The 27606-nt window shown below is 46.9% G+C and overlaps 1 protein-coding gene across 3 annotated transcripts; it reads left to right on the forward strand.

Annotated features, from left to right (window-relative positions):
* The first annotated feature begins 783 nt into the window (after window positions 1-783).
* LOC146207839 (uncharacterized) lies at window positions 784-27181 on the forward strand. Of its 3 annotated transcripts, none has more exons than XM_084590869.1 (6): window positions 784-950; window positions 5924-6183; window positions 9393-9518; window positions 16331-16455; window positions 24129-24283; window positions 25016-27181. In XM_084590869.1, exons 2-6 carry the CDS (start codon window positions 6015-6017, stop codon window positions 25128-25130), a joined length of 690 nt encoding a protein of 229 aa, XP_084446995.1. In that variant the 5' UTR covers window positions 784-950; window positions 5924-6014; the 3' UTR covers window positions 25131-27181. The 3 variants fall into 3 exon arrangements, with proteins under 3 accessions (XP_084446995.1, XP_084446981.1, XP_084446986.1); XM_084590855.1 differs by having other exon boundaries at window positions 787-950; window positions 24105-24283; XM_084590860.1 differs by lacking the exon at window positions 784-950 and adding an exon at window positions 1110-1260 and having other exon boundaries at window positions 24105-24283.
* The last annotated feature ends 425 nt before the right edge of the window (window positions 27182-27606 follow it).

Below are 27606 nucleotides of genomic sequence, written 5' to 3' on the forward strand. Positions count from 1 at the left end.
TGGTCCTATGTTCGAACCTCGAATTAGGATGAAACTTTCTTCACTCGCGCAATATTATTAAAACTCCAAAAAGCAGTACATTATCATTGTGCTGTCGCAAGAAGCAGATACAATATATTGTTTATACATTACGCTTTCAAATAGAATTGCCTTAAATAATATTTCCCAGCTGAAGAACTGAGCACGACACGCAGCCTTGCTTTTTCGCAACACCGTTTCAACAAATGTGTCAGGCACCTAGAAGATCCCGATTTTAAGCAATGGCTATATGTATTGTCCAAGCCAAGGAAGAATCCAATGACAGGTGCAATTTTTCGCCAGGTGAGTGATTCATTCTTAGGACAGTTTTTGCCTTGGGGACATCTTTTCCTGGTGCTTTTACTTCTCGGGATTTATATACATCCAATGAGCAAGAGATACACATATTTGCTTACAAAACGGAGCGCAAAGCCCGCGTCGCGTCGACGTGGCTGCGCAAATAGTATGCAGCCGAAAAGCAATCGTAAGCGCGCCAAATTAGCCCTCCCTATACCCTCCCTCCCATTGGCTAGACCCAATCACGTGTACCTGGATTATCAAGTAGCTCGCTCCAGCGGTGGAAAGAAGAAACGCAAACTTGTTCAATTCGAAATTTACGAACTGTGAGCGCTTTATTTAATGTCTCAATACGTGAAATCTTGAAGCGCTTTACGCACAAACTTTTCACACTAGAGTTCACTTTGAAGAGCGCGCGAAAGCATAACGTTTGTTGCCGTAGTTCACCTAGCTTTCGCTAGAGTCGCGAAAGCTCCCGTGTTGCCGTGCGCAAACGTACTCCGCCTCCACACATTAAAGTGGCGGGCCGTGTGCAAATCCCACGTGTGACGCGCGGTTCTCCCCCTAGTTACATTTATTCCATATTGTAAAATAAACACAGTGCTCATCTGACCACGATCAGGCCGGCAAGCAAGGTGAGTACCGATGGGCCGGCTTTCCCGGACCCTGTTGTGCGCGCATCACTTTTCACCGCGGCTAGGAGCTAGTTTACCCGAGCCGAAGGGCTGCGTTCACCCCGACGACTCCGTGGCGCGAGGTGAGGGAGGAAGAGAAAAAAAAAAAAAAATCTTTTAAGCCTATCCATCTAACCGGCGGCCAGGTCGAATCACGGCTGGTTAGGAACGCTGTGCCACGGCTTCCTGCCGTTTCCCGCCAGGACGCTGCCTGGCTAGTCGCCTCCGAGGTCGTGGCTGTCAACGGTGCGAAGGCAGAAAACAAATAAAAGTAAGCCTAATGTTGTGTTTGGTATCCGAAGGTTAGCAGTTGCTCTTCTTTCCGGGAGCAAGTTTAGTGTTTCTGTTTTGAGAGGTAGCATTTCGTGCGCTCAGCTGTTGCTCCGTTGTGTGCATTTTTACTTTATTTGGGATAAGCCGCTTGAGGCGGCGCTTTCCGTAATTGTTGTAGGCGATTATTCCGAAACAGTAGTGGCTCTGCCGGTGTGCGGGCGGGGAACAGTACTTCCCGGTGTTGCTCCCCTCTCCGTCTTCACATTCGCTGCGCTCCCTCCTCACTTTTTTTTTTTTTTTTCTTCACGTTCGCTCGCTTGTACTACGACGCGTAAGAGCGCGTCGATGCGAGGAAGCTCGAACGCGGGTGTTGCAGAGCAGAATGGTTGTTGGGAACTCGGGGCAAGCGCCCGAGCTGTGCTCACGAAGCTGTTGTAGCATGCGCATCGGTCAGCTGGGCGGGAGGGAGAGGACTGAGATATGGGGAGACCGACTTCCCGTAACGCTGACCCAGTTCGAGCGGGCTGACCTTGAATTTTGTTTCCCCCCCCTCCTCTCCTCTCGCATACCAAAACAAGATGGGACTGGCGGGCGTCGCTTAAATGGTCCGGACGCCTCACTTCAGCGCGCCGTAGGGGCGCGATCTTGGCCTCGCCTTTCTCTCCTGCGGTGATTCGAAGGTCGCCCCCCGTCTCTCCCCCTCTTTCCAAACACAACTCGCGCTGCCTCTCGGCCCGCGCGGAAGCGGCGCGGTTTCGCGGTCGAGGCGAACCGACGTGTAAATACCCGAGCAATGGCCGCGCTGCGCTAGGCATGCAGTCCGACGCAGCTTCTGCGGCGGTGTACTTTTGGCGAACGCCGGAACTCTCCCGAACAGCGGAGAAAGGGTAGAATGGACGTGCGTTACTCCCCCGTTATTTGGAATACTTAATGGCAAACCGAAATTGCCGGAGCATCCCGTTGCTTGCGTTCCGTGGAGCGTTTTGTCTGTGCGTCCGTCGTGGCAGGGAGCGCTGAACAGCTTTCGGTTGTCTCCGTTTCTAGCTGAGTCTCGTGGCTCACAGTAATTGCAGCGTCTATTTCGCGTTAACGTTGCAGATTGCTCTTTCTTTTAGTAATGGTTCTCTTGTTTGCATTACTGCGGAATATACAGCTGACGTGGGGTTACTCCCGTGCGCCGACTATGTGGCAGTGTTTCAGCGACATATGTTCGTGTTGGCACAAATTCGTGCTTCGCCGCAGGTTTTTGAACGTGCAGCTTGATAGTTACAGCTTATCACAGTGATAGCTTGCATTAAAAGTAGCACATCCTCAAAAGCGGCCGCCGTGGTGGTGCAATAAAGACAAAAAAAGAAAGTGGTGTTTAAGTGGTTAGGGCGCTCGACTGCTATGCTCAAGGATGCGGGATCGAATCCCTGCCGCGGCAGCCGCTTTTTGATGGAGGCACTGAGACAAGCACCCATGTTCTGTGTGATGTCAGTGAACTGTGAAGAATCCCAGGTGGTCGAAATTTCCGGAACCCTCTACTACGGCTTCTCTCATAGCAGAGTCACTTTGGGTCATTAAACCCCATAAACCAGACCGAGCATCCTCAAAAGCACTTTTCGATGGAGGCGAAAAGCCAGGCGCCCGTGTGCTGTGCGATGTCAGTACATGTTAAAAAACCCCAGGTGGTCTAAATTTCCGGAGTCCTCCACTACGGCGTCTCTCATAGCCTGAGTTGCTTTGGGACGTTAAACCCCACAAACCAAACCAAACAAATCAAAAGCACTGCACATAGCTTTGTGATACCACTTGAACAAACTTTCAGTTGAATGTCTTTTTGTAGCACACGCAGCATTGTTTAATGGACTTACGTTGCTACCCTGCTTCTGTTCCTTAGTGCATAGTTCATTTTGTGGCACTTCGCATTGCCATGCTTTCAATGGTGGGACTTTGGAATTCGGTACCTGCATTACATTTCAGTGGCTATGCAGTTGGCTTGTACCTGAATAAGGTGGCCGGCTGTGTGTTATTGTTGCAAACACTGGTTTTGTGGCATCCTGTCGCTCTCTACTACAAACTGTGCATGCTATATTTTACTCCCTTTTCAGTGGCTCAGTTTTTAGGGCTTTTGGCTACTGAGCCAGAGAACCTGGGTTCAGTCCTAGCTGAAGTGGTTTTGTTTCTATGTAGGCAAAGCACATGAGGCACCTGTGCAGTGCAATGTCATCGCATTTTAAGGTGAAAGCCTTTAATGCCTCGTTATCAGCAGGAGCTGTTGGCAGAGGCAGTCGGCAGAGGCAGTCGGCAGAGGGTGTCACACTTTTGAGAGTGTACCATAAATATAAACCTTGACTCCACCGGGAATCAAACCTCCATCTCTTGGATTCTCAGCCAAGCGCTTTAACCAACTGCGCCACGCCACGGATGGTGAAACACTCATCATAATTCCCCTTGTTTACCGGGAGGATGATAGTGAGATTCTGTGAGTGACAGGTACTGTGCTTTTCTTCTCCTGTAAACGAATTATAGAACGCCAGTGAACTTTGATGCATTCAATGGAATGCTGGTTGTGTTCGGCAAAAGGTGCGCAATGTGCCGTCATGACTGGTCATGACATCACCAGGCGATTCATGCATATACAAAGCGGACCCCCCGCCGGCTTCCGATCCAGGGGTCCGTGCGGCGTCTTTCATTTGCTGCTTCCTCGAACACCGCACCACACAGCAGACAGAAGCAGACCCAGATGTTTTGGAGGCGTTAATACAGCAGGCATCAGCGGTGTTTCAAATTGATTGATTAACAGGAAAGAAAAAGCACAATATCTGTCACAATTCTCCGTGGATAATTATACCACGCCGTAAAGGAAGGGAGGAAGATGGGAGTGAAAGAAGAGGAGGAGATAAAGGTGCCCTAGTGGCGGGCTACGATTCACTTCGCTATAATGTCTTTTGCCTCATCTCACTATAGTGGTCCAAAGCTCCATCTAGAATTTTGTTACAATACCTCAGGTGGTTAATATTCAGAGCTGTCCACTTGGGCATCCCTAAAAGTCCGCTCGTCTCTTCGGAACTTTAAACCTTTCAATTAATTTACCGACTGTGAAAGCTCTGTGCACTACTCACACACAATGGAAGGTAAAAAATTCACGGTGCAGTTAATTTTAGAGGAAAAACTAGTCTGCAAGCAGCCCAGTCAGACTAAATATCAGTTGAAAGTGCACGAAAGAGTGTTAAACAACATAGCCACAAATTAAGCCTACAGAAACAAAAGTATGCGTTGACTGTTTACTTTTGCGAGACTCGACCTCTTCACTCTGCGATGGGCAGTGAAAACACTAATACGTAAAGACACCCAAAGTAATCTTTGTTAATGTTTTGTGACGTGATGCGAGTAATAATTTGATAAAAGAGCTACATATTTGCAGTTCAGAGAGCATATCACTGAACCAAGCTGAAGCAAGCAGACAATGTTCGCAAGAACAGTTATCCTCATATTGGTTCACCAGTGACAGGTCGCCGCGCGATCACCTGAGAGGCACCCCAAACATTTGTCGATTCTGTGACTGCGACGAAAACTCCGCAGGATGTTGTTTTAGCCAAAGTTAATAGGCAAATCATTCGTACGGTACAATACTTCAAAGTTCATTAGAATGCTGCGAGCTTGTAAATGGTTCCACTCGTTATTAGAGAAACACGTGACTAGCTGCAGCAAAGCTGTAATGCAGTGTAATACATGCTTCTTTTTTAGCCTGGGGCAAAGGGGTCTGTTCTCTCCTTATCGAGCCTCTTTGGTCCAGTTTCTGCTTGCACATTTTTAGTTTTTATTTCTTAGGTCCATTATCTTTGTTGTAACACACTTGTCGTGCCACGTGTACAAGAATGTTCTGCAATCATGCTTGCAGTCTCAATCCTCAGCCGTTGCGCAAAATGGAAGAAGAGCCTTGGAAACTCTGAAAAAGCAGCAGACTGTGTTGTCCAAGGTCTGAGTGCTACGTTGCAGCTGTTGCCGTTGTGCCACGGGGCCGAGTGATTGATGTGGTCATAAAAGGCGAACTGCCCTCGAGTCAGACACAATGGCCCACGGCGCGATAAGCGTTCAAGGGATCCATAGTGCATCTTTGCAAGTTGCGCACCTTTTTTTTTTTTTTTTTTTTTTTTTTCACATTCTGGCAGAGGGCATTCAAGTGACCCAATAAGGGCAATGACTTAAAAGTGCATGCATACGTTTTCCAGTGCTTCTCAAAGCACGAGCTGAAGGTCATTCCTTTTCAGCATCAGTCTTAGTGCTGCCACTGCAGGTGCGAGCATTCAACAGGCGACATCTGCTTTTGTTTTGCAATGAACTCTGAGGATGTGTCGAGGCCAGTTTGTTCCGGAGATGTCAGCCATATTTGAACTCTCTCAGGCGAGCTGGTCTTTTAATTATGTGCTGATTAATTGCCCCATTCCACATTGTATCACGCTGTTAAACAAACACACTGCTAAAAGTGTAACCAGTTGAGGCTGATTTTGAAGTGGAGCGAAGAGACTGTTTGAAGCCAGAAAATGGCTCAATGAGGGAGTTTTTGCTGTCATCCTCATCTGTTTATTATAAAGTTTGTATGTGTGTTATGTGCTGTTCTGCTCTGTGTTTATTTCTGTGCTGGTACTTCCCAACACTTCTCTCTCTCCATGCAGGAGGAGGAGCCGCAGCAGGTGGGAGCCGAGGGGCGGGAGCGAGAGAGTCGAGTCTTGAGGGTGTGGAGGAGGCAGTGGGGGTGTCTGGAGCATGAGTGCCACCACAGAGTGTTACAAGTGCCACAAGCTGGGACACTTTGCTCGCGAGTGCTTCCAAGATGGTGGCGGAGGGGGTGGAGGGGGCAGGGGTGGCATGGGACCCCGGGGTGGGGGCCGTGGCGGGGGCAGGGGTCGCATGGACTACAAGCCTCCCATCAGAGGTGAGTGTTTTACCTGTTGGCACGTGCTATTTCTTTTTCTCTCTCTATACACCCCTTCCCCTTTTGCCTTTCTTAAACAGCCCACTCTGGGCAGTTTGAATGGGCAATCTGGATACAGAGCTCAACTGTCATGTTTGTTGAACGTGGCTTGCCTGTGTTGGTTGCTTAACGTCTGATTGAAATGAGCATTCCTCAGTCATTCTTCATGCTGGTCACACTGGTTTCTTGTAAAATTTTACTACCCTGGTTTATGCTTTTGCTTATGCTTGTTAATATAAGCTTATGCTAGTGCACGCCCTTTATTTTTAAGAGTGAGAAATGACCACCACCTTAAATGAGGACGATTGCCCCGTGGTCTACGTCTACAGATTCCCTTTGAGAGGCAGTAGATACAGAAGAGAAACTCTTATCGAAACTGTGCAAGAACTCCTCGGAAGAAATCGTGTTTGTGTTTCAGTTGAAATATTCCTTCTTTGCTTTTTTTAGATGTGAAAGTATTAAACGTCCCATGAGCATAAAGGCTGCTAGTGACGTCTGTGGCACGAAAATTATGATCATCACAATAAAAAAATTGGCTGTGGTTTAGCTCTGGTTAAATCTGGTGGAATTGCGTTGGCAATACTTGGGTCTCTCATTTCACATGGGGTGGTTATGTCAGAATCGGCCTGCTAGGACCCTGGCATTCACGTTACCCCTATAGGCCACTAAGGCACATTAATACGGCTTGGTTAAAGCGGGGCTTTATAAGTTGGCTGGCAGAAGCTTCCGTCTTTGGTCTCTCATTTTACATGGGACGGTTGTCAGAATCTGCCTGCTAGGACCCTGGCCCTTCCCGGGACTACGCGACGGGCTGAAACCTGGCGCAGTATTGCTAATTCAATAAAATCGCGATCGCAAATCACGATGGCTGGTGACATGGATTGTAGGTAGAGGTGTGGCCATGCCACCTGCCAGCTATCTACCACCTGCCAGTGGCATGCTTGTGAGGAGGACCACACGGACAGACAGCGACTTTCTGATGAAGTGGAAGACCTGGGGCTTACCACCCTGAAACTGGCATAATAAAACCACATGCAAACAGCCACCTGCAACAGTCAGTTGAGTCAGCTTAGTGCGAAAGCGTTAAACCCCACTGCCTGTAAACTCCAGGCGGCTGTAACAATCAATTTGTGCCTCCAAAAGGATATTTGTACACGTGCAATTTCTGTAATACGAGGCAACTTGTGAGCGTTATATTTCTTGTTAGTACAAAAGCCAGTAGCGCAATGGCCATGTTCGTGGCACAAAATTCGGGTGATGTCCCTGGGCTGGTGTGTGGTGCCGCAGTGAATGTGAGAGGACATGTATAGTTGTGAACGGTGAAGCTTGCACTGAAACTCTTAGTCATGAGTCATAGCTACAACTCGTGACTTGTTTACATTGTGCAAAATAGCATCAATCAGCACTTTACAAGCAACATAACTGTAAGGTGTATAGTGTGTACAAATGTTACGCATAGTCGTGACTTGCAGTCATTGTAATGCTTTCACATTCTCTTACACGCAAGCAGTCTTAGTCTTTCCTTACTGGTACAGTGTTGACACAGGCCCATAATGTGCTCGAATACTTGTGATACTCAAAACTGTATTAAGGGCCCTTGAAACACCTCAAAATTTAGGTGCAGTCCTTAAATTTTTCGAAAAATTTGGATTGGAATGATAAGTGCGTGAAGGTGCCAGGGTTAACGGAACATACATTCGTTGCTAGGTGAATTAGATAAGTTGCATCTTTCAGCATTTTAGGGATAATTCCTTTGCCTTCTAACCTGCCTTGCTTGAATTATCCACATTGAAGTGCGTATTGAACAATGAATGCTGAAATGAGCAAATTGGCCCCACCTGAAGAGTTTGAAGCACATCACCAGATCATATATGTGTGACAGCAGCGTTATGGGTATTGTCAAGCAAACTAGAAAATAACTGTTTGTTATGGTTGCCTGTGAGTCCACACAAGGGCAGTCCACATTGTCCTCAGCTTAATAGAAAAGGAACTGTGACATTAACTAGTTGGCGCATCATAGCCAGAGTTGCTTAGGCGCCATAAAACCCCATGTAATTAACTAATTAACTAGCAGGTTTACCAAAAACTCAGAACTGTAATATGCTTCTCGCTGAGCTATCGTGTCAAGCCATGGCTGTATTGCACATTGTTGGCAATACCTGTGAAGTTAGCTTCTGTCTGCCTTGCAAGTCACAAGTTTGGTCTCCTTTGGGAAACCAGAATGAAAAAGAAGCAGGGAGGAGGATAGAAAGTGAGAAAGCACTGGAGCTGGATCCAGAGAGCGTGTGCAAAAAGACGAAATACCGAGATTGTTTGACTTTGCTGCAGTCTGCAGGTGTTCTCTAAAAACACTAAGGTTAATAATGACCTAACCGCCCCTGTTTTCATTGAACGCCTGGGGCAGAAGCGGCAGAGATGCCATCCACAAAAATGCAATCAGCGGTGAGCTGTCAAATTCTTGGTCTTGGACAATTTCTAGTCTGTGTAGCCAAATTAATACCCAATGTCTTCCGTGTCCTTGCTCTCCTTAATTATTGCCAGATTGTGTTTCTCAAGTTCCGAAATTCATTAATTTTTACCCTACCGCAGACGCTCAGTGGTTAGGGTACAAGACTGCCCGGGGGACCTGAGTTCAATCCCTTCTCGGCGGCAGCATTTCAAAGGCAGGGACACGCAAAGTGCCCGCGTGCGGCACAATGTCAGTGGACGTTGGTCGTAATTATCTAGAGCCTTTCAGTGTGGCGACCCTCATAGTCCGAAACAATCAGTTTTTTGTGAAATGTTCTTGTACGAATCCTGCTGGTAACTTTTTCATCTTTATTTTGGGGATATGAAGGGGCACTGAGTAAGGATTGTCGTCCAAATCCACTTGTTGAAATGTTGGCTCTGCTCGCGAACTGCGGCTCTCCCCCTCAACCCTTGTTCAGTGCTCCTTCATACTGTGTAGCCACCTTTTTTGCCTCGTTCTACCCTTTATTTTGCGGAGTAAGGCAATTTGTGATTTGGGTCCTCATACCCTACGCTAACTAAACATAGTTGTTACGCAGTGTCCAGTGCTGCTCTCTGAAAGGCTCTGTCGGACCTTTCTGACACCTGCATGGTTTTTGTGCTTCCTCCCACTTTCCTACCTCCTCTTGTGTGTGCCCTCTTCATCACGTGGTGGCTCACAGAGAAGTGCTACAAGTGCAACCGGATAGGACACTTTGCCAGGGACTGCAAGGAGGCCGAAGACCGGTGTTACCGTTGCAACGGCACCGGCCACATCTCCAAGGACTGCCAGCATGGCCCCGATGAAAGTGAGTGAGAGTACTGCCGCTCGGCACATGTTACTGCTCTTAAGTGCATGGTTTTTGGGACGGGCACATGAAGCGACACCTAAGAGAGCTCGGCCCACTTTTAAGAGTATATTGAAATGCCAAGGAAATATCTTCATTATGACTGGGTTGTGCAAAAAAGAAAATATGACCTACTTCCAAGCCCCCAATGCCAGGAAAGCAGCTTGCGCTGCCTGTTCCATTTCTTGTAGGGAGAAGTCCATAATCAGTCAGCTCTGCTTCGTAGCAGTTTTGTCCACATTCCTCTGCAAGGCATCTACCTGCTTGAGTGAGATATCTCTAGCAAAAATTTGGGAGTCCTTGAGGGATTAATTCATAAGGCCTCCTGATGTGACATGACTTGCATAGTCTCCTGCTTGTTATTGTCACTGCTGTTGTTGCAGTTGACCGCTGCTATGGCTGCCTCGTTTGCAAGGTGTTCATTTTCTCTGGCTACATTTTGCATGCAAGAATTCATATCCCAAAACGCCACCATTATCATCATTCACTCAATCCATCATTGTCACTCGCCTTGCATGCGGTAGGTGTTAAGTTCAATCCCCAGTGTCGCCGTGTGCCCACCAGTGGTATAGTGGGCACAGGCTTTCTCTTCGCTTGGTGCTTGGTGCATCTGGGATGGATTGCTTAAAAAGTGGGTCATTCATCTTGCCTTCCATCTCTGCGAACTCTACATCACTGCAACGACAGAAGCGTTGAGAGTCTCTGGGTCACTGGCATCATGAATGAAGCCTTATTTCTGGAAGCATTTCTTGGTGACAGAAGAGCAGACTTCTGCCCATGCACCACAGATGAAGTGCACAGCCATTAGCCACTTGGTATTGAGTCAAATCCGCACTCTCGCACAGTAATGTCCTGATTGAGCGTAAGCCTGCTCAAGATACATAAGTGGTCTTTAAGCTCACAATTGTTCGGCGGGAGGAAATGGTTCCACATGCTGAAGTGTTAAAGTCCTCGTTTCGCAATACAGTTGAACCTCTATGTAACGAACATCCATATAGCGAATTCCTCAATATTGCTCCCCAACGCCGCCCCCATTGAAGTAAATGTATTTGAAAACTCCATGTAACGAACATGTCGCGGTGGTTGACCTTAAAGGCCCACTGTCCACCCTCCGGTCGAAAATATTTTCTTCCCCGGTGACTGTGAGACTTCGCCCCTAGAACACAAGGCCGCAAAATGTTTTTGAAAATAGTAACTAATAACGCAGTTACAGCCACCGCAATCACCCGATTCTGTCATGCCTCTCTCCTTCCATTCCCTCGCAAAGGTTTTTCACTCTCCTGCCCGAGGTCGTCTAGCCTCCGCAATACAAATTCCCCTTCCTCCTCCGCGTTTGGCGGGAGGTGGGGCGTGGCTCTCCGCGAGCGCGAAAAAAAAAAAAAAAAGAAACAGTCGAGGGAGCGCGCTGCGAGTGGTAAACACCCATCCTTCTCCCGTCAGTCAGCGAGACGGACCAATTGACGTCGTTCCCGGTACGTACGTCATTATCGTGGCTCGTCGGGCCAGCGCAGGGAGCGGTGAAGCTGGCTTCTCAAAGGAGAGCATGAGGGAGCTTTGAATTGTATTTTCGATGCTTTGCGGCGCGCGTGTCGCTTTAGAATTTTGCATAGACTATCTCCGGTACCTGATCGAAACACTGGGCTCCTTTTCTTAAAAGGGCCTTCCCTGGACAGTGGCCCTTTAATATAACGAACTCACGGCGCCGGCTGTCTCTTAGCTAGTGCCAAGTCGCTGGAAATTCAGCGCAACCTCGCAAGTTTCAGGACGATAAAACACGAACTGAAGTCGGAGGAACACCTATTATAGCAACGAGCGACTGCAGTTGATACATCACTTCGCGTTTCAGCGCCGATGCCGCATCTCCTTGGCAGACGCAGCAGTCTCCACTGCTTTTGCTGTCTGAACGTGGCACTACAATATTTCATGGTTAAAAGTGACCAAAAATATAAAAAAAGGCGTGGGTCGAGCAGCGCGCGTCCATCGCTGCCACGCGGGTTCCCGCGCATCAGTAGTGGGAACAGCGGAGCGCGATAATCTGTTTCGTAAGGCAACTGTGGTGGGCGAGCGCACGCTCTCCCCCAGACTGATTCCTCCTCCACCTCCTTTCCCCGCTCCCATGTAGACGCGTTGCGTGAGCTACAGGGGAGGTCAAGGCTGCTGCCGGAGTCGCGATCGCGAAGCATTTCACCGCTTCTATGACTTCGAATAATTCTGATTACTGTAGACACTTTCAAGATGGTTTCCCTTACATCAATGCTTAATCTGGTCTTCGTTCTATATTGTCCTCTTGGGCCTTCACGCGAAAACTGCATGTAACGAAAAATGCGGACATTTTATAACTTCGTTATAACCAGGTTTAACGGTAACTTTAGCTTATTTGCGCCATCGCTGGTGGAATTCATCTGATCTCGTACAAACTTCGCAACAAAATCATCCGCAGCAAAAAATTACAATGTACAATATAATTGTAATTGTAATGTACAGTGTAATTGTGTACATTACAACACACAACACAGAAAAAAAAAGGCAGGTGGCTAGGCCTGCGGGCTGCTGCATATTAAACCGCAGCTTTGTTGTGGTGTTATAGGAGTTGGCACTAGATACGGGGTGCACGCTCAACTGCTGTGCCCAAGGGTGCAAGATTGAATTCAGACTGTAGCAGCCGCTTTCGAATGGAGGCGAAAAGCAACTTGGCCATGTGCGGTGCGATATCAGTCCACATTGAAGAACCCTAGGTAGTCGAAATTATTCCGTAGCCCTCCACTGCGGCTTCTCTCGTAGCCGGAGTCACTTTGGGACGGGACATTTACCCTGATTAAACCAGACCGAACCTATGGTGATAATAGCTATAACCCAGAGGGCGTTCGCACAGAAATGCAGTTTGTTTCACGCGATAGTTATGGCACTGTTAATTTTAGCCGAATTCATAATACTGATGTTTCTTGATTATAGAAGAAAAAATAAATTATGTTGTAAATTATTTTGAAATATGCGCTCTACTGAAATTGACAGTCGTTGCGACAAAAGTCGAGTGTCAGTCAGTATCGAACTAGAATTCATGCGGCTCTGCTGAAACGCTGGAGATATTTAATTTCCCGATAACATAGGTGACAAACCTGTTGCTGCCATTCATACGGAAGAAAATTGGCACACTTAACTTATGTTGTCCATCTTTACATGGACCACCAAAAATGCATTTGAATTTTACAGAGGCACCAGGAAAAAGAGCCAGGACTTGTCGTTATTGTATATGTTCCGGTTCACATGTGTTAATGTTTTATACAAATGCAGGGCAGTGTTTCTTGCAACTATTTTGTTTTGCATTCATGTCAAGTGAGCTTGTCTTATACCGGTTTTTATGGGGCGAACAGGAGCAACGAGCAGCCAGAGCAGCGCACAAGAGCACTGGGAACGCGCATTCTCGTCTCCCTAACGAAACATTCACGCTGCTCGGAGAGCAGCGTAGCGAGGGGGAGCGCGTGACGTCAGGCGTCATGTGATCACTTTTCCAGCGCTTGCGTTGCCCGTATCTGCCGGCCGAACACCACCGCTGTCGTCTTCCGCCATTTTTCTTGACCGTCCTGCCTGGGCTGCGGGCGAACAACCAGAAGTGACGTCAAAAAGGTCACGTGACTTCCTCCGTTCTCCCTGTACTCCGCCGCTGGCGACGGAGCACCGAGGACTGCTTTGGCTGCTCCCAGGACCCCAAAAGCGCGCCTCCTCTGCCAATAGAACACAACGCTACTGCTCCTGTTCGACCACTGGTAGGCGCTGAAACTCGCGAGAGCACTTTTAGTGCAGCTAAAAGTGCTCCTGTTCGCCCAATGGAAACCTGTATTACCTACATTTGTCTCATGCACTACTCTTCATTTTTCCTTAAATTGCTGAATCCAGCCATTGACTGGCAGCAACAGCGTTGCGCTTCATTTCCTGCTTCGTCCTCTCTGGTAGATGTGTTGAGCAATACTAATGAAGCTTTAGAAGGTTTAGCACTAACGAAGGTTTAGAAAGTTTAGCGAGATCCTCCAGCCTTGTTCTCCAGGGGTAATACAGTAGCTTACAGGTCAGCGGGGACGGTGATGGTAGACAAGAAAGCATGTATACAGCTCGTGCCAACACAGCACTGCATCTCTCCTGCCCTCGGTACACGTGCAGTCCGTGAAACTGGGGACATGCCGAAATTGGTGAAGAATAAGGGAGGACAGTGCAGTACATGCAGTCTTATAACCAGTCTTTGTGCGGATTGGAAACTATAGAAAGTGCCCGCGGGCATGTTTTCCCTGATTCATGCACACTCAGAAACTTCCTCTCTTCAGCTTTGTGTTGGCATAGGGGAACATTCCATCTTTTCCCCTCCTCGGCGTCGCCGCTGGCATGCAATCATCTTCTGTATGCCCAATGTTTCTGTGGGCTTGGATCGCATTCCTTTTCGCTTTTGATGGCTGTGGGCACGGGTGTACTTTTGTGTTGTAGGCATGGTTTGGCTGACATGGTCATAGCGTTTCAGTGATTTTTTCATGTGAAAACACTACTCCTCCCATTACGCAGAAAGCTGGCTGCATTCGGGCTTGAGAAATGGCTGGAGAAACGTCATCAAGCAACCACGTGGTGCACACAGCAATCCGAGCATCCACAAGCACTCCATATGGGATCGCCACTGCCACTATTGACAATCCATTACATGTTGTTCGTCTACTGGGTGCGCGAGGTATTTGAGGTCACTATACTTTAATGCCATAGACACCAGCAGGGTCAGCATATCTATCTAGGCGTGCGGCTTGTTGGTACCCCTGATCATTCATACTGAAAAATGGAAGCGTACAAGTTGACACACGAAATGAAACGACATGCAGTCCTCGTTGCACTGGCCGCGCACCACGGCAGCTTGGGAATTGCCAACTTTCTGAATGTAGCGAAGTCATTCATTCACAAGGTGTGGACAGAACTGACGTGCTCTGGCAGTGACATGGCATCTGTGGCAAAAAGGAAGAAAGCACAGTCAGTAGGCAGACATCATCGGAGCATCAGGTTTTCTTCAGCAGCTGCAAGTCATAGTGACAACCCAGAGAAGTCAAAGCGGGCCATTGCAAATTGAGCTCCAGGTCACTGTCAGGCTCACTGGGCACAAGAAGTACCATTTCTATGTCATGAGGAGGGGGCAATTCTTGTCCGGTAAAACTCTGGGAAAATAGTCTGTTCCTGTCCAAGTGCTTGCTAGGCAAGCTGAAGAGACCTGAGGAGCCTGGAATGCTCTGGATTTTTTGTTTTTTCAGATAAAAAGAACTTCGCCCAAAGCCAAAAAGCTGATCGCCGTAACGACAGGTAGCTTGCGCAAGAGCGCATGACGTTACAGTTACAGAATTTCCGTTGTCTATGATGGTGTTAGGAGTTGTCAGCAACGAGGGTGACGTCATGCTGTCACACTTTTGTGCAGGACTTACGCGTACTTGGAGGTATTTATCAACGTTGTGAAGCCCAGGATTGCTACTGTTTTGAAAGGAAGACCTTATGTCCTTCAGCAAGATTCGGCTCCCGCCCACACTGCCCAGGAGTGGCTGGCCAACAACTTTCATGACCATGTCACTCTCAACTTGTGGCCTCCTAGTTCTCCAGATTTGAATCCACTCTACTCTTGTGACCTGATCCGTGCATGCAGCAGTTTCGGAAGCCAAATTGAATTGGTTATTGCTGCAGGTGGCGGATTCGTTAAGTAATTGTGAAAATAAACAGTATGGGAAGTATTTCCCAAAGTTTAGTGAAAATATGTCTATTTTTGCTGGAGATAATTTCCGCCTGAAGCCAAAATAGCATCCTCAAGTACCTCGCGCACCCGGTATATAAGCTCACCTCTGGCCGACCACCTTGTGGTGCCAGTTATTCCGACATTTATACATAAATTGCGATGCCGCCATTTTTTGTGTACAGGGTCGCTAGTGGTGTCGTAAAATTTATTTCTCGTTGCATACAGCATACACCTGCTAATTAACTTGGAGGCTAGGTCATGATAAATTCAAACCTATAGCTTATGTGCCTTCAGTTGCATGCTTCGAAACGGAGGTTTCAGTTAATGCGGCTCCCAAATGCCATGCGAGATTATAATGCCTTCACATTCTTATCTGTTTAAAGTCTTAAGTGTGTCTGCAGATTTCTTTTCTTTATTAGGTAGGCTCTTGTTAACCAAGTTCAATCGTTATGACTGAGGAATTTCCGGAGTGTGGGGGGCAGAATTGCTCCATAATGGGGATAGTGCAGCTCCGTAGTGTAGCTCCAGGCTGGTGGGGCTTTGCCCTGGAAACTAAACTCGGTGGCCAAAATCAGCTTGTCTGGATAAGCATGCACGTGACACCATTGACTTGCATGGTACCTTTGGTGGGAATCTGACGAAAGTCCGATTTATCAAAATGTTTGAATTAACAAGATTTTCTTACTGTATTAATAACGAAGTTTCAGGAAAGGGCATATGACAGGGATTGTTTGCTGGCACTGTGCTAAGTGAGCATTTCTAGTGGAAGGGCACCGAGCATCTTTGCCAGAGGTTGCGTTACATAAGATGGGCACACAGTATTTTTGGACATGCAACTTCGATGCTGCATTTTGGAGAACAAAAGCTCTGGGGAGTTATTGCAAGTGAAATCGCTAAACCGTCGCCAGAACTGACTAGAGATGAAATGTGTACACGTTACGGCATTTAATACAGACCCGTGGAACACTGTAGCAGGGAAATAGTGACTGTGGCTGATACTCTCGCCACTTCTCTCCTCTCGTGACCGCAGTGTCGTGCTACAACTGCGGCAAGATGGGCCACATTGCGCGCGAGTGCAAGGAGCAGGAGAAGACGTGCTACATCTGCCACAAGCAGGGCCACATCTCAAGGGACTGCGAGCAGGACGAGAGAAGGGTAAGCGTCGTGATGTCCTTCTAAACAAGTGTCTTCCCCCTGTGTGTTACGTCCCTATGAGAAGCCCTCCATCACCGGCTTTTTAATTTTGCCTTGCCTTTGCTTGCTCACACCAACTGCCACATCACACGGGTACAAATGCTTCTTTGTCTTGTGCCGCTGCCTTTAGGGCTCAGTACTTATCTCTGGGTTTTTCGTGACAACACAATTGAGCTGCTGGGGTGACACAAATCTTTTGTTTGGTTCAATCTAGTCCCTAGCATTTTCTTCAGGAAGTGGCTCATTGGCGTAGTATGGGCCGTCCAGGTGGGCCTGAAACTGGTGCGGGCATCATTATATTATAATCTTTTTTATGGCTGTTTACATCCTGAGTGGTGCATAGTGATTTCTTTCCTGCGCATAATACAGGACTGACCTATCAAAAGACCATAGTGCATTCCAATTTTTTTTGCTTGCTGCCAGATTTGATACCAAATGTCCACTTTGTTTCTGGCACTGTTGTGAAGTTCCAGCTTATTCTCGCCAGTGACTGAGGCGGAAGTCTTTTTACCCGTTTCCTCTGGTGATGTGACAGTTGGTGTGCCTCTATGCTGCTTGCTGAAGGTGGCTTGGTGATGGCGGTTACCAACGGCCTGAATGCTCTCATGGATGTTGCATTGCTGACTAGTTTCCTTAGGTGGCGCATTGTGCCTGTGAAGCAAAGTCACTGTGGTGTCAAGTTAACATTGCATGCTTGAACCATTGAGGCTATTTTCCTTGCATCTCTTCTTGTATGTGGTCAGTTGTGTGCATTTTGCTTGCCTGAGCTGAATGCCACAAAGGTAAATGAATATGTTTACGCACTCCCGTCGAGACGAATCGGGTCCTATGAACATTTCTAAGCACTGCTTAATAAATTTTATGCTGCCTGTCTGCACAGCTTATAGCCACTCACTACAGTTCAGTTGATCTACCTCTGGCTTGTCAGTTCGTGCCATGAGAGGGTGCACGCTATAGCACGTGTTGAGACCCAGAAAGTTGGACGCACCCTTGTCTCGGCACTTCAGACTAACAGTGGTGGTGGCAACGGCAGTCTTTGTCCCGGTCCAGCCGTGACAAAGGCTGTACGTGTGTTTTGTCTCGTGCCGTGCATCGCACAGTGTGCCTTTTGTTCGTCATTTCACCTGTAGTTTCGTTTCCACACTAGCATGCGCTAGCCCGTGTGCTGTCCACCCTCCCAAGGTTTCGGTTCACTCTGCCCAGCACAACGGGTCAGGTAGGCATCACTGCCTGCAGCCCCCCTCTGCATGGTGTCCCTAACCCCCTTTTTTTCCCCTGTTGGGCTGCTCTAATTGGTTTCATCCTGTCGCGATAGCATGCGCTTGCCCGCTTGCTGTCCAATGTGCCGAGGTATCGGTTCTTCACTCTGCCGTACGGTGAAGTGTCCATCAGGTAGGCATCGACGGGACCACTTTCTTCTTTCTGTGTTGACCTGGCTTTTTGTCTTCTCTCTAGCAGTGTGTGTGGCTACTGCAGTAGTCGTGCTCTGCTCCGGAAGGGAGGCAGAAATGAGTCATTGACGAGAGGTGTTTTCGAGAGAAGTAAAGGCGGCTTCATCATATGTCACTCACCCTCACATTTGTGCAGGTGGGGTGAAACAGGCAGTTATGCCTGAGCTGTGCATTCATTAAATGTCTAAAACACAATAATCATTAACGGCTCATGATGTTTGCCTCCCTTCTGTGGCCAGTCACTGCTCCAGTTTTTCTTCTACCCTGTCTCATCTGTTTTTTGCTTGGCTTGTCCTTTTAATATTTTTTTATCTGCACTGCATGCTTTGTTTGAGTGTTAACTCTCTGTTGGTGCAGGTTAGACCTTTTTTTAGTTTTCTTGCTCTTCGTGCAGCTCTTCTGATTTTTTGGTGTTCCCTTCTCCTCCTGACCCTGCTCTGCATTTGGCTCCCCACCATTTCAGCGTCCCGAATGAATTGGGGGCAGCAGAGTCAACTTTTGAGAAAATGGAAGCCCGGGACGAACAACCACCACCGCGGCGTTTTTCACGTGCACAGGAGCAGATTGCGTGTTGCACCTCTTCCCCCTCCTCTCCCTTGCCTCCTCCCAGCACGCGCTGCTTCCCTGCTTGAGTCTCCAGCTGGTACGCAGAGCTGCCCTCCTGGCCGCATTTGTGTTCCCCAAAGACCCGATTCCCATTCCGCTACATTTGCGTCCTGGGGTAGCATTGGAGCATGACGCTAAAGTGATCATTGTCTCTTTTTCTTATGTTTTCATTTTTTCTTTTTCGGGCGGGGGTTCTGGTTTTCTGAAAAGGCACCTGTACCTATTTTTTCCCAAGTTCTATGTTTTCCCCCTGCTCATGATTTGCCAGGGTAGTTTTCCTGTTTCAGTTCCTGCTGTTGCAAGAAGTGCATTGCTCTTTTGTTGCGCCCCCCTCTCATTCTTTTTCTACTGTAATAATGTATTCTGCTTTGTTCTTTGCTTTGTGCTTGCAACTTTGTAGATTTCTTTTCTCGCAACTTTGTTTTTTTTTTTTTACCTGCACGAAGTTGTAGTGTACTTTTTCTTCCCACACACTTGTTGGCTGTGCGCGTTGAAAACGACGAGGCCGTGTGTTGTGATTATTTTGGTTGTACATACTTCAGGATCCTTTTTCTCATTCACTCAGGAGATTAAATAAAGTGGGAGTGAAAAAAAAAAACAAAGAAAGGCAGTTTGTTTTCTTTTTGTTGCTTTTGGCATGAGGTGATTGGGATAGTGGGAGGATGACATGTCGCTTCTGAGCATGCATATAAGAGGTGCTTTGCTGCATGGAGGCTGAAACTCGACCTGGCAGGAGTGAAGTAGCTGTCTGGCTTTTAAGATAGCACCCTTGTGCATTGTAGTCTAGTGTGCTTTGAGTGAAGCAAGAGACTACTCTAATCTGGTAGAGTACTAGGCCTCGAAAACTCTACTCCCTTGCAATCACCTTTAAACATGCAAAACGACCTTGGTGAACACCTTCAGAAGTGGGAGTGCAGGTACATTGGCTTTGAGGCCTTTTGCTGCAGGTGCATTGACAGTGCAGCCTTGAATGTAGCCTTCGGTGTGACATGCCCCTTCTCTTTGAGACGCCACTGTCGTGGAGAACCCGTACTGGCTGTCCAAAAGCTACCAGCATCTCTTAACGCCTGCCCAGCTTTGTTGCTTATCGTGTTTATGGTGTACTGGTAACAAGATTTGAGGTCTTTTGATATGTGGTGATTTATAAAATGTCATCTGTCGGGGTGGGCCTAACAACAGCCTATACTCCCGGACAACTTTTTCCGGCTACCCAGCCAAAGCCACAGAGCCTAAATGCATCTGCTTACTGCGCAGCAGAATATTGTCTTTTCGTAGATTTCACGGACAATGGTCTGGAATATTGCACCATTACGGAAATATTAGACGTTATAACACAAGCATGTACAACAATGTGTAATACATTTTAAAATTGCTACAGTAAGCCAAGCAAACAAGTGACTTGACAGCATATGGGATGGTCGCGTCATCTGTCTAGAATCTCCCGAAGAGTACTTAGGCTGCTGCTGCTGCGTCTACTCTCCGGTTTTTGTACGCTTTCGCAGTATGCTTACTTTCGCAACGTAAGCAAAGTGTGATATTCATTTACCACGAATTTGCCTTCACTTAGGCCTTAAAAGAAAGTCATTATTTCTGCGTTGTTGGCGGGTCTAAAACTACAATTTCAAGCATAGGTGGAACTGAAACAGACACCGTAACAGACTCCAGATATGCCAGAACTACATGGTGTAACACAGTGACTGAAGCTCCACCCCCGTAACCTTGGCTGCATAGCCAAGGGTATTCGCGGGCTTCCTACAGCGTTCTCGGTATTATTGGCCCAGGTTGTAAAAATTCATCTGGTGTACTGCTTGTGGTCTGCTTTATTTGGTAAGTAGTACAATATCTGAATTTCCTGCATTTTCTGAAAGTCCTGTTGCAGCTGGCTGTAGTTTAGCACAGATTCCGGAGAATGCACACAAGTTTTAAAGGTAAATTACAAAAAAATGTCGACCATCAAAACCATCTTGTAGGTGGTGTTCTAGATCAAGTAGTTTCATCATTGGTGCTTGAGAATTTACAACCTGTACATAAAAATACAGAATATGCTATACATCAAGCTATATCATGATGCCCTTCAATTTCGATATATTTGAGACCAACTGTTTCATTAAGCTCTAATGACTCGTAAAGGCTAGTTTCTCAAGGCACAAGGCTAGTTCCTCAGCCAAGCAGCTGCTTAGCGAACATTGTTGCACTCCAGAGAACACGGACATACTGTTTTGTTCAGACTGGCAGCAAGTGGCACATTATTTGGTTACTGCAAAACTTTTTCTGCGGTCATCCTTATTTGAATGTGCACCAAGCTGCTGCTGTTTCTCGAACCCTTTCTGGTGCATGAATTGCTTGGAGAGGGGCCTTGTATGTGGGGTGGTGGCCTAGGCTATCGTGCCATACCTTTGAAAGCGGAGCTTCCCCATAATTTTTTTTTTCCCATTCTTTTGTGTTCCAGTTTTGTTGAGGTAGTGGGCACCATGGCTGAGATTTCATCTTACTACCTCGTTTAGAGTTGCAGAGCATTTTAGTGTCTGTATCTCTCGAGCGGGTGCAGCAGATGAGTATATAAGCCTAAGCGTGATGTGGATCATGCACGGGATTTCTACTCATTCGTAATAAAGTGGTACTCTGACAGCAGGAAATGCTTAACATACTTAATTGTGCCGTACATTGTTGCCAAATATCACCATGTTTGCTTCATATTACACGAGAACCTTTATTAAAACACAATTGCAGCATGATTTGAAAGTGGAAAAGTTGCTACGCATAAATAATGTAATATAACTTTTCTAATTGCATTTTTGGTTTTCTACTACATGTGATTTTTCTGTCGTGGCTAAAGAGAAGAAAAATGTTGATTCTAGACTGCTATCTACGCATAGAGCTAAGTCACTGTAACAATGAACTTCCACACTGTGGAGCTGCGGAAGGCCAGCTCTAGTCCTGCCATTCGAGCAGTGTTAGTGGCCTGGGCCACAGAGACCACAGAGTTTCAATGGCTCCTGAATGTCTGATTCACCACCCTCCCTACTTTAACTGCTAATGATAAAGCCTTCATCAATCAATCAATAAACCAATCAGTGAGGTCTAAGTAGAGCCGAGTTTTTAGTCTGGTATTTCTTGGAGCTTTTGAGAACCGCCTGAGCGCATCACCTCGCTGAGAATCTTGGGTTCTCGCACCCCTTGTTGTTGCTACGTAAGACTGCAATGGTTGTCACAGTGCCACCTCTTTTGCCATAGTCCGCTGCTACATGCGCCGTTCCTTCGCATTCACTTTTGATCAATTTAGGTTCAGGTTCAAAGATGAGTACGTAAGTTTCTCTGAATAAGGAGTCTACGTGGAGGGTGACTCCATCCATTCTTCACCTGTAAACAAAAGGCACGCTGAAAACGACAGGAGCCATTGCAGCAGTTGAGAGATATTCTTCTGAGAGCCTTACTGGTCGTCGTTGCTTTCCGTGTTTGTGCACCAAATTTAATGAGCTTGTAATAAAAACCAGCATCTCAGTCTGGTTCAACCTGTCACTGGGAAAAGGTATTGCCATCAAACACTTTCAGTGTTTCCTAGCAACATCTCCATCATGCAATCATTGCCATTCTTTCATTATCACGTCTACTGCATCAACATCTCCATCATGCAATCATTGCCATTCTTTCATTATCACGTCTACTGCATCGTGCTGTGGATGAACCGTGCAATGTGTGAAGCATCGACTCGCTAAGTTTGAGGCTGATTTTGAACATTCTTCAGTGCCTTGAAACTAGTCTAAAACCAGCAGATCGCAAGCTGTTAGTATTTTTGCTTGAGATTGTTTCCTTGTAAATAAGCTTATTGCATCTTCCGTTTTGAGACACAGTGGTAATCTCACCTGTTGGCAGCATAAAGAGTAAGCGTTGCTGCATTCAACTTTTGGAAGCGAAGCTCCAGGTGGTTGAAAGTAATTCAGAGCCCCTCACTACATCTCTTCAAGCCAACATGCAGCTATGGGACACTGAGCCTATGTACAGTCTTTGTCAAAAGTGTAGAGTCCGGGGGAGTCTGCTTCCGAGCTCTATAGCGGCGCTGATTTAGCTATAGTGCAGGTCCTTACCATTGGGGAGGGTAGGGCAAAAAATCTTACTCCGTCAAGAAATTAGGAACACTGGAAATCCATTACAAGCCGCACGAAGCGGCTCCGAAGCAGACCCCCTGGGCTCTACACTTTTGACAAACTGTACCATACTATACTGTCATGCAAACGCATTGCTTGATCTTGAAAAATGTTTTTGTGCCATAAGTTTAAGGGCATTTGTATGCACTTCTTTAGGGTTTCCACGACTTTGTAGAGCTCACTTCTGATAGCTTATTGCACAGTTATGACAGTAGGCAGAAGCTGCCAAGTCCCACAGTTTTTTGCATTCTGTTTAACAGTAGTTTTTTTATTTTCTTTTTCCTTGTCTGCGGCCGCTTTTATCAGTTGTTCATTTAGTTGTCCATCTCCATTATGACATCCTGCCACAATAGTTGGCCGAGTGTGTCCCTGAGTGCCAACATTATTGGCACCTATGTGGAGAATACATCATGCATAATATGTCCTAGCATTGCTCATGAAGCTAATGCAATTTAATAACTGATACAGTGTTGACACTATCAGGCCTGCTGTAGTAGTCACATTTGGCCCCTTGCGCTGTGGTAATGGGTATATGGATAGAAATGAACATGTGAGGATTTCTTCCACGTATCAAGTTTTGGAAGTATAAAGTAAAAGGCCCCCTTCATAGATTGATCAGTAGTCCATCGAGAGTGTTGCAAAAGGTAACAATCACATAGCAAGTGCCATTCTATTAAACGAAAAGTGGTTGCTCTCTCCGATTGTCCCTTCTTTCTGTAAATTATTGCTTGTGAAGAAATGAATGACTGCACACTTGGTAGTGCATTAGTTAGGTGTCTAATTTTCACTCGTTAGAAGATATGCCAGCATGTTCATTTATCCAGTTTTTTTTTTTACAGTGCCAGTTTTGATCACCAAAAAAACCTATACATTGCAAACTGGAGCTGTTTTGCAGTGGCTAAACAGAACTTTATAGACATAACTAGTAATGAGAGCACACTAATATTTTCTTGAGTCTTTTAGTGCTTGCAGGGAGTGCTACTTGGCAAAAGCTTCAATTTACAAGCTGCACCAGCGTGATACTGGTAGTTTATCTTGAAACGAAGTATTCAGGGCTAAAGGTATGAATTGTGGTCGGGGATGCACAAGGGGCTGTCATAGTTGAGAAGTGGCTTATTTGTCACAAAAGCACACATATTTGACCCTGCATTTGGTTCACGATGGCCTTGATTGTTTTGTGTGCCTTAAGAAATAAGGAACAAACGTAACAAAAGCCACCCCTCATACCTACCCCCTTCACAAAGCCTGAGTTACACCAGATTTTCTTGTTTTGTGTTTGCCTTCGTTTCCTTTGTTGATCTGTTTGTTTCTTTTTGTTGCTTTGCCTCTCTGCCCTTTTATTTTCTCCTCCTCCTGAGTTGTGGGACTCATTCAAAAGTGATGCTGCGTGCCTCTCCCCTCCCCCAAGAGTGGTGCTGGCCTGTCTCCCCAGTGCTACCTGTGCGGCAAGTTGGGCCACATCTCGCGCGACTGCCCGAACAGCGAGCGGGATGATCGCAAGTGCTACAACTGCGGGCACCTGGGCCACATCAGCCGCGACTGCCCAGAGGCTGGGGGCAACGACCCTGTGGCCGATGTCTGCTACCGGTCAGTGGCAGCCTTACATTCTTGTCCCTCGGCCTTGTGATCAAAAGACCGTGGCAGTTGTCAGCACTGAGGCTGTAACCATAGTTTCGCATAATCATGCATAATGTGGCACGGTCCGAATTGCAAGAATCCTTGTGTACAAACACTTGTGTCATGTGGTTTGTGTTTTAGTGTAGAAGTGCTAGTATTGTGTTGTCGTTTCTGTAGTGCAGAGATTGTTGTGTTGAGTTGTCCATCTCTGGTATAGTTGTGTTCCGTCCTTCTTAGAGATGACTTACACTTGTAGGGCTCAATGTTTATACCATTTAGAGTGGCTTTTGTGGCCAGTGTGAGTCTCAGGTGTCAGTGAAAGGCTGTTGATGCAATGGAAGTGTTGCTTGGATTCTTGTCAGTTGTGTGCTAGCATTAGAGTGTAGGAATATGAATTAATTTCCAGCACAAGCTAGTTAAAGGTTGGTACACTATTGAGGGAAGCAAATCTCTTTTTGAGAATTCTGTATGATGTTTATGCTGCTTCCTGTTGTTTTTTTTGCTGTTGTTGCTGCTTTGTGAAAAGATTCTGCAATAGTCATGGGATGCAGCCACTTCAGTTTGTATGATTGCATTAACTGATGTACTGCTGGTATTAGTTATCTCACTGTGCACTGCACATATTAGCCCACATGTCTCACTTCCATGTTTGGCGCATTATCTGCTGCCCTGACAGATTGCATTTGTTTCCCACTCTTGCAGCTGTAATGAGCGTGGGCACATAGCACGCAACTGCCGGTCCACGCGCGCCAACAACCGCTGCTACCACTGTGGTGAGGTGGGCCACCTGGCACGGGAGTGTGAGATGAAGGCCTGAGGGGACGCTGCCACAGCTCCCGCTGAAGCCGCTGCACAGCACCACCCTGGACGCGCGACGACAAAGGACAGTGTTTGTCCTGTCGTTGCCCCCGCCCTCCTCCCCCACTCGTCTTTTTTGGGAAAGAAGTAGAGCCGCCCCCTCAGCTCCTGTGCGGCTGCTGTTGCTGCTGCTGCTACAGGCAGCAGTGGGCCATTGTTGGCATCGCTCGCATCAAGTGCAGCCACTAGTGAGAGAAGAGTAGAGAGAAGCAAACTTGCTAACCCAGATGCCGCCCGAAAGTGGCATTCCGGTTCATTCGGCCCAGGAGAGCTGCTGCGGAATGCTGTTGATTGCCAGGGGACAGGCTTGCTGTTGCTGTTGTTGACGTTGTTCCGCGTTGGTGTTGAGGATTCGTTCATCTTGTCTTCGATTCATTTGGATGCAGCAGGCTCGGGAGAAGGGAGGAGGGAGGCTCCATTCCCACCTTTGTGGCACAATCGCGAGGGGGGGTGGGCTGCAGGGAGCCGGCGACCCGTGGGGGACACCACTTGTTGTTGTTGTTGACGTTGTTGTGGGAATGATGCTTTCTGCTCTGGAAAGGTTCTTTTGGTGCCCTCTCTCTCCCCTCCTTCGTTACCCCACAGAGGTGGGCAAAGCTTCGCTTCTGCTACCTGATCAAAGTCCTTGTCTTAGAAGAGAGGTTTAAGAGAGAAGCATGTGGGTGTACCAGTGGGAGAGTGATGTTTGCTTCTGCGGTAAGCCATTGAGACAGTGGAAATGAGGAATAACAGAGAGGTTGCCTACGTGCAGACTTACAACGTTGTGTTTGTCTCGCACTGTTTGTGAAGGGAAGCTAATCTGCAAAGCGCCACGATCATACCGCTAGTGTATGATGCAGTGACGCAGTGGTCTCTTTGGATTTGGCAATGAAAGGTGGCATCAAAACTGGTTGCGAAGTTGGGGAGGGTGGGCAAGAGAAACATTATTTATTTTTGTTGAATAAAGACTGTGTAGCCAGTACCGCTAAAGCAAGAAAGCGCAGACAGTTCGTCCGCCCTTCCGTGAGGCAACATAATCTCGATGCGGGCATGTAGTTTGTTTGTGCTTCCGCAGTTTGTTGTGCGGGCCCACACAGTTTGTTGTTTTTATTCTCGTGCCCTGCAGAGGGATTGCCGTGGATTGGTGGTGTACAAAAGTGAGATTTCAAGCAGCATTATACAAAAAAAAAAGGAAGAGAAAGATGGAGTGATAACAATGTGACACTTGCGCTCAAAGAGAGGGTTTTCATCTCCGATGGATTTTCGCATTGTGGGAAGGGGTTACGGGGCAGAGGGCCGCTGGCTTTTGGCAATCCGAACTGCTGCACAGCTCTTCTAGTTTGGTGTGAGTGTGCGTGTATGTGTGTTTGCCCACAAAGAAGCTCGGCTTTTCAGAAAAAAAAAAAAAAACTCTGCTCCCTTACCCAGTCTTTTTGAGAGTACCTTTTGTAGGACGTGCTGCATTACACCTGTAAAAAAAGATTGAAAAAATGGGAGTTAACTCCTGAAAAAGACCAAAGGCTGCAGTGCATCAGATCTGTCACAGCCATCAGTTTGACAAACCACACCTTGAATTGTTGGCCTGCCCATTTCCTCGAATTGTACTTGATGCTGCAATGTGCACGTTGTGTAGGTGAAGGCATGAGTATATATATATATACATAATATTATATATATATATATATAAATAATGTGTACATACTTGTTGAAGAAGAGAAAGTTTCCCAGAGATATTTACAGCTGGTTCATCACAAGTTATTTGAGGTTGTTTGGAATCCATCCCAGAGACAGTGGCAGTTTTCCATAGAGACGCAGACAGCACCCTGCGTTTTTTGCACGGCACCCACCAACTAAAGAGAAAAAGTATGGTTGGGGGGCGAGAGAGGTACACATCTCAGCCGACAAAACACTAGTCTTCTTTACAAGCACTTGCATGTTACGACCAAAAAAAAAAAAAATGTATACCTCACTCCGGGATCAAGATGCGCGCCAGAGACATCTTGTCTGAGATTCACACGATAGGCACGCTGACTACCAAATGGCAAGGGGCTTGTATGGAGTTCAATTTTAGTGTGCCCATCTAGACAGTTGCTTTTTAGTGGAACAGTTGTTACGGTGAGCGCTGTTTTGTGGTACAAATGCTGATAGCACGAGATGAAAATGCATGGCTGTGCTGTTCTTAATTGGAAGCTTGAGCAATGCTTGGCGTGCGCCATCTTGAAAACTGATCTACACGCATCACCACCTTCAGCAATCATAGTGAAGGATTTGTTGAAACTTGGAAGAGGTTTATTAAACATCACGGTCAACTAGGAGCAAGGCCAATGCATCTCGGCTCAGTGCCTGCGTGATTGACGATGGCTACTTGACAATGCAGCCAGGCTATTGTGTGTTGCTGAGGGGAATCATTTGTGTTTACCTTCGTAGTAGCACTGTTGAATGTGCTATTCACTAAT

This window comes from Amblyomma maculatum, chromosome 1 (assembly GCF_055883805.1).
Source record: "Amblyomma maculatum isolate TAMU_Amacu chromosome 1, ASM5588380v1, whole genome shotgun sequence".
NCBI lineage: Eukaryota > Metazoa > Arthropoda > Arachnida > Ixodida > Ixodidae > Amblyomma > Amblyomma maculatum.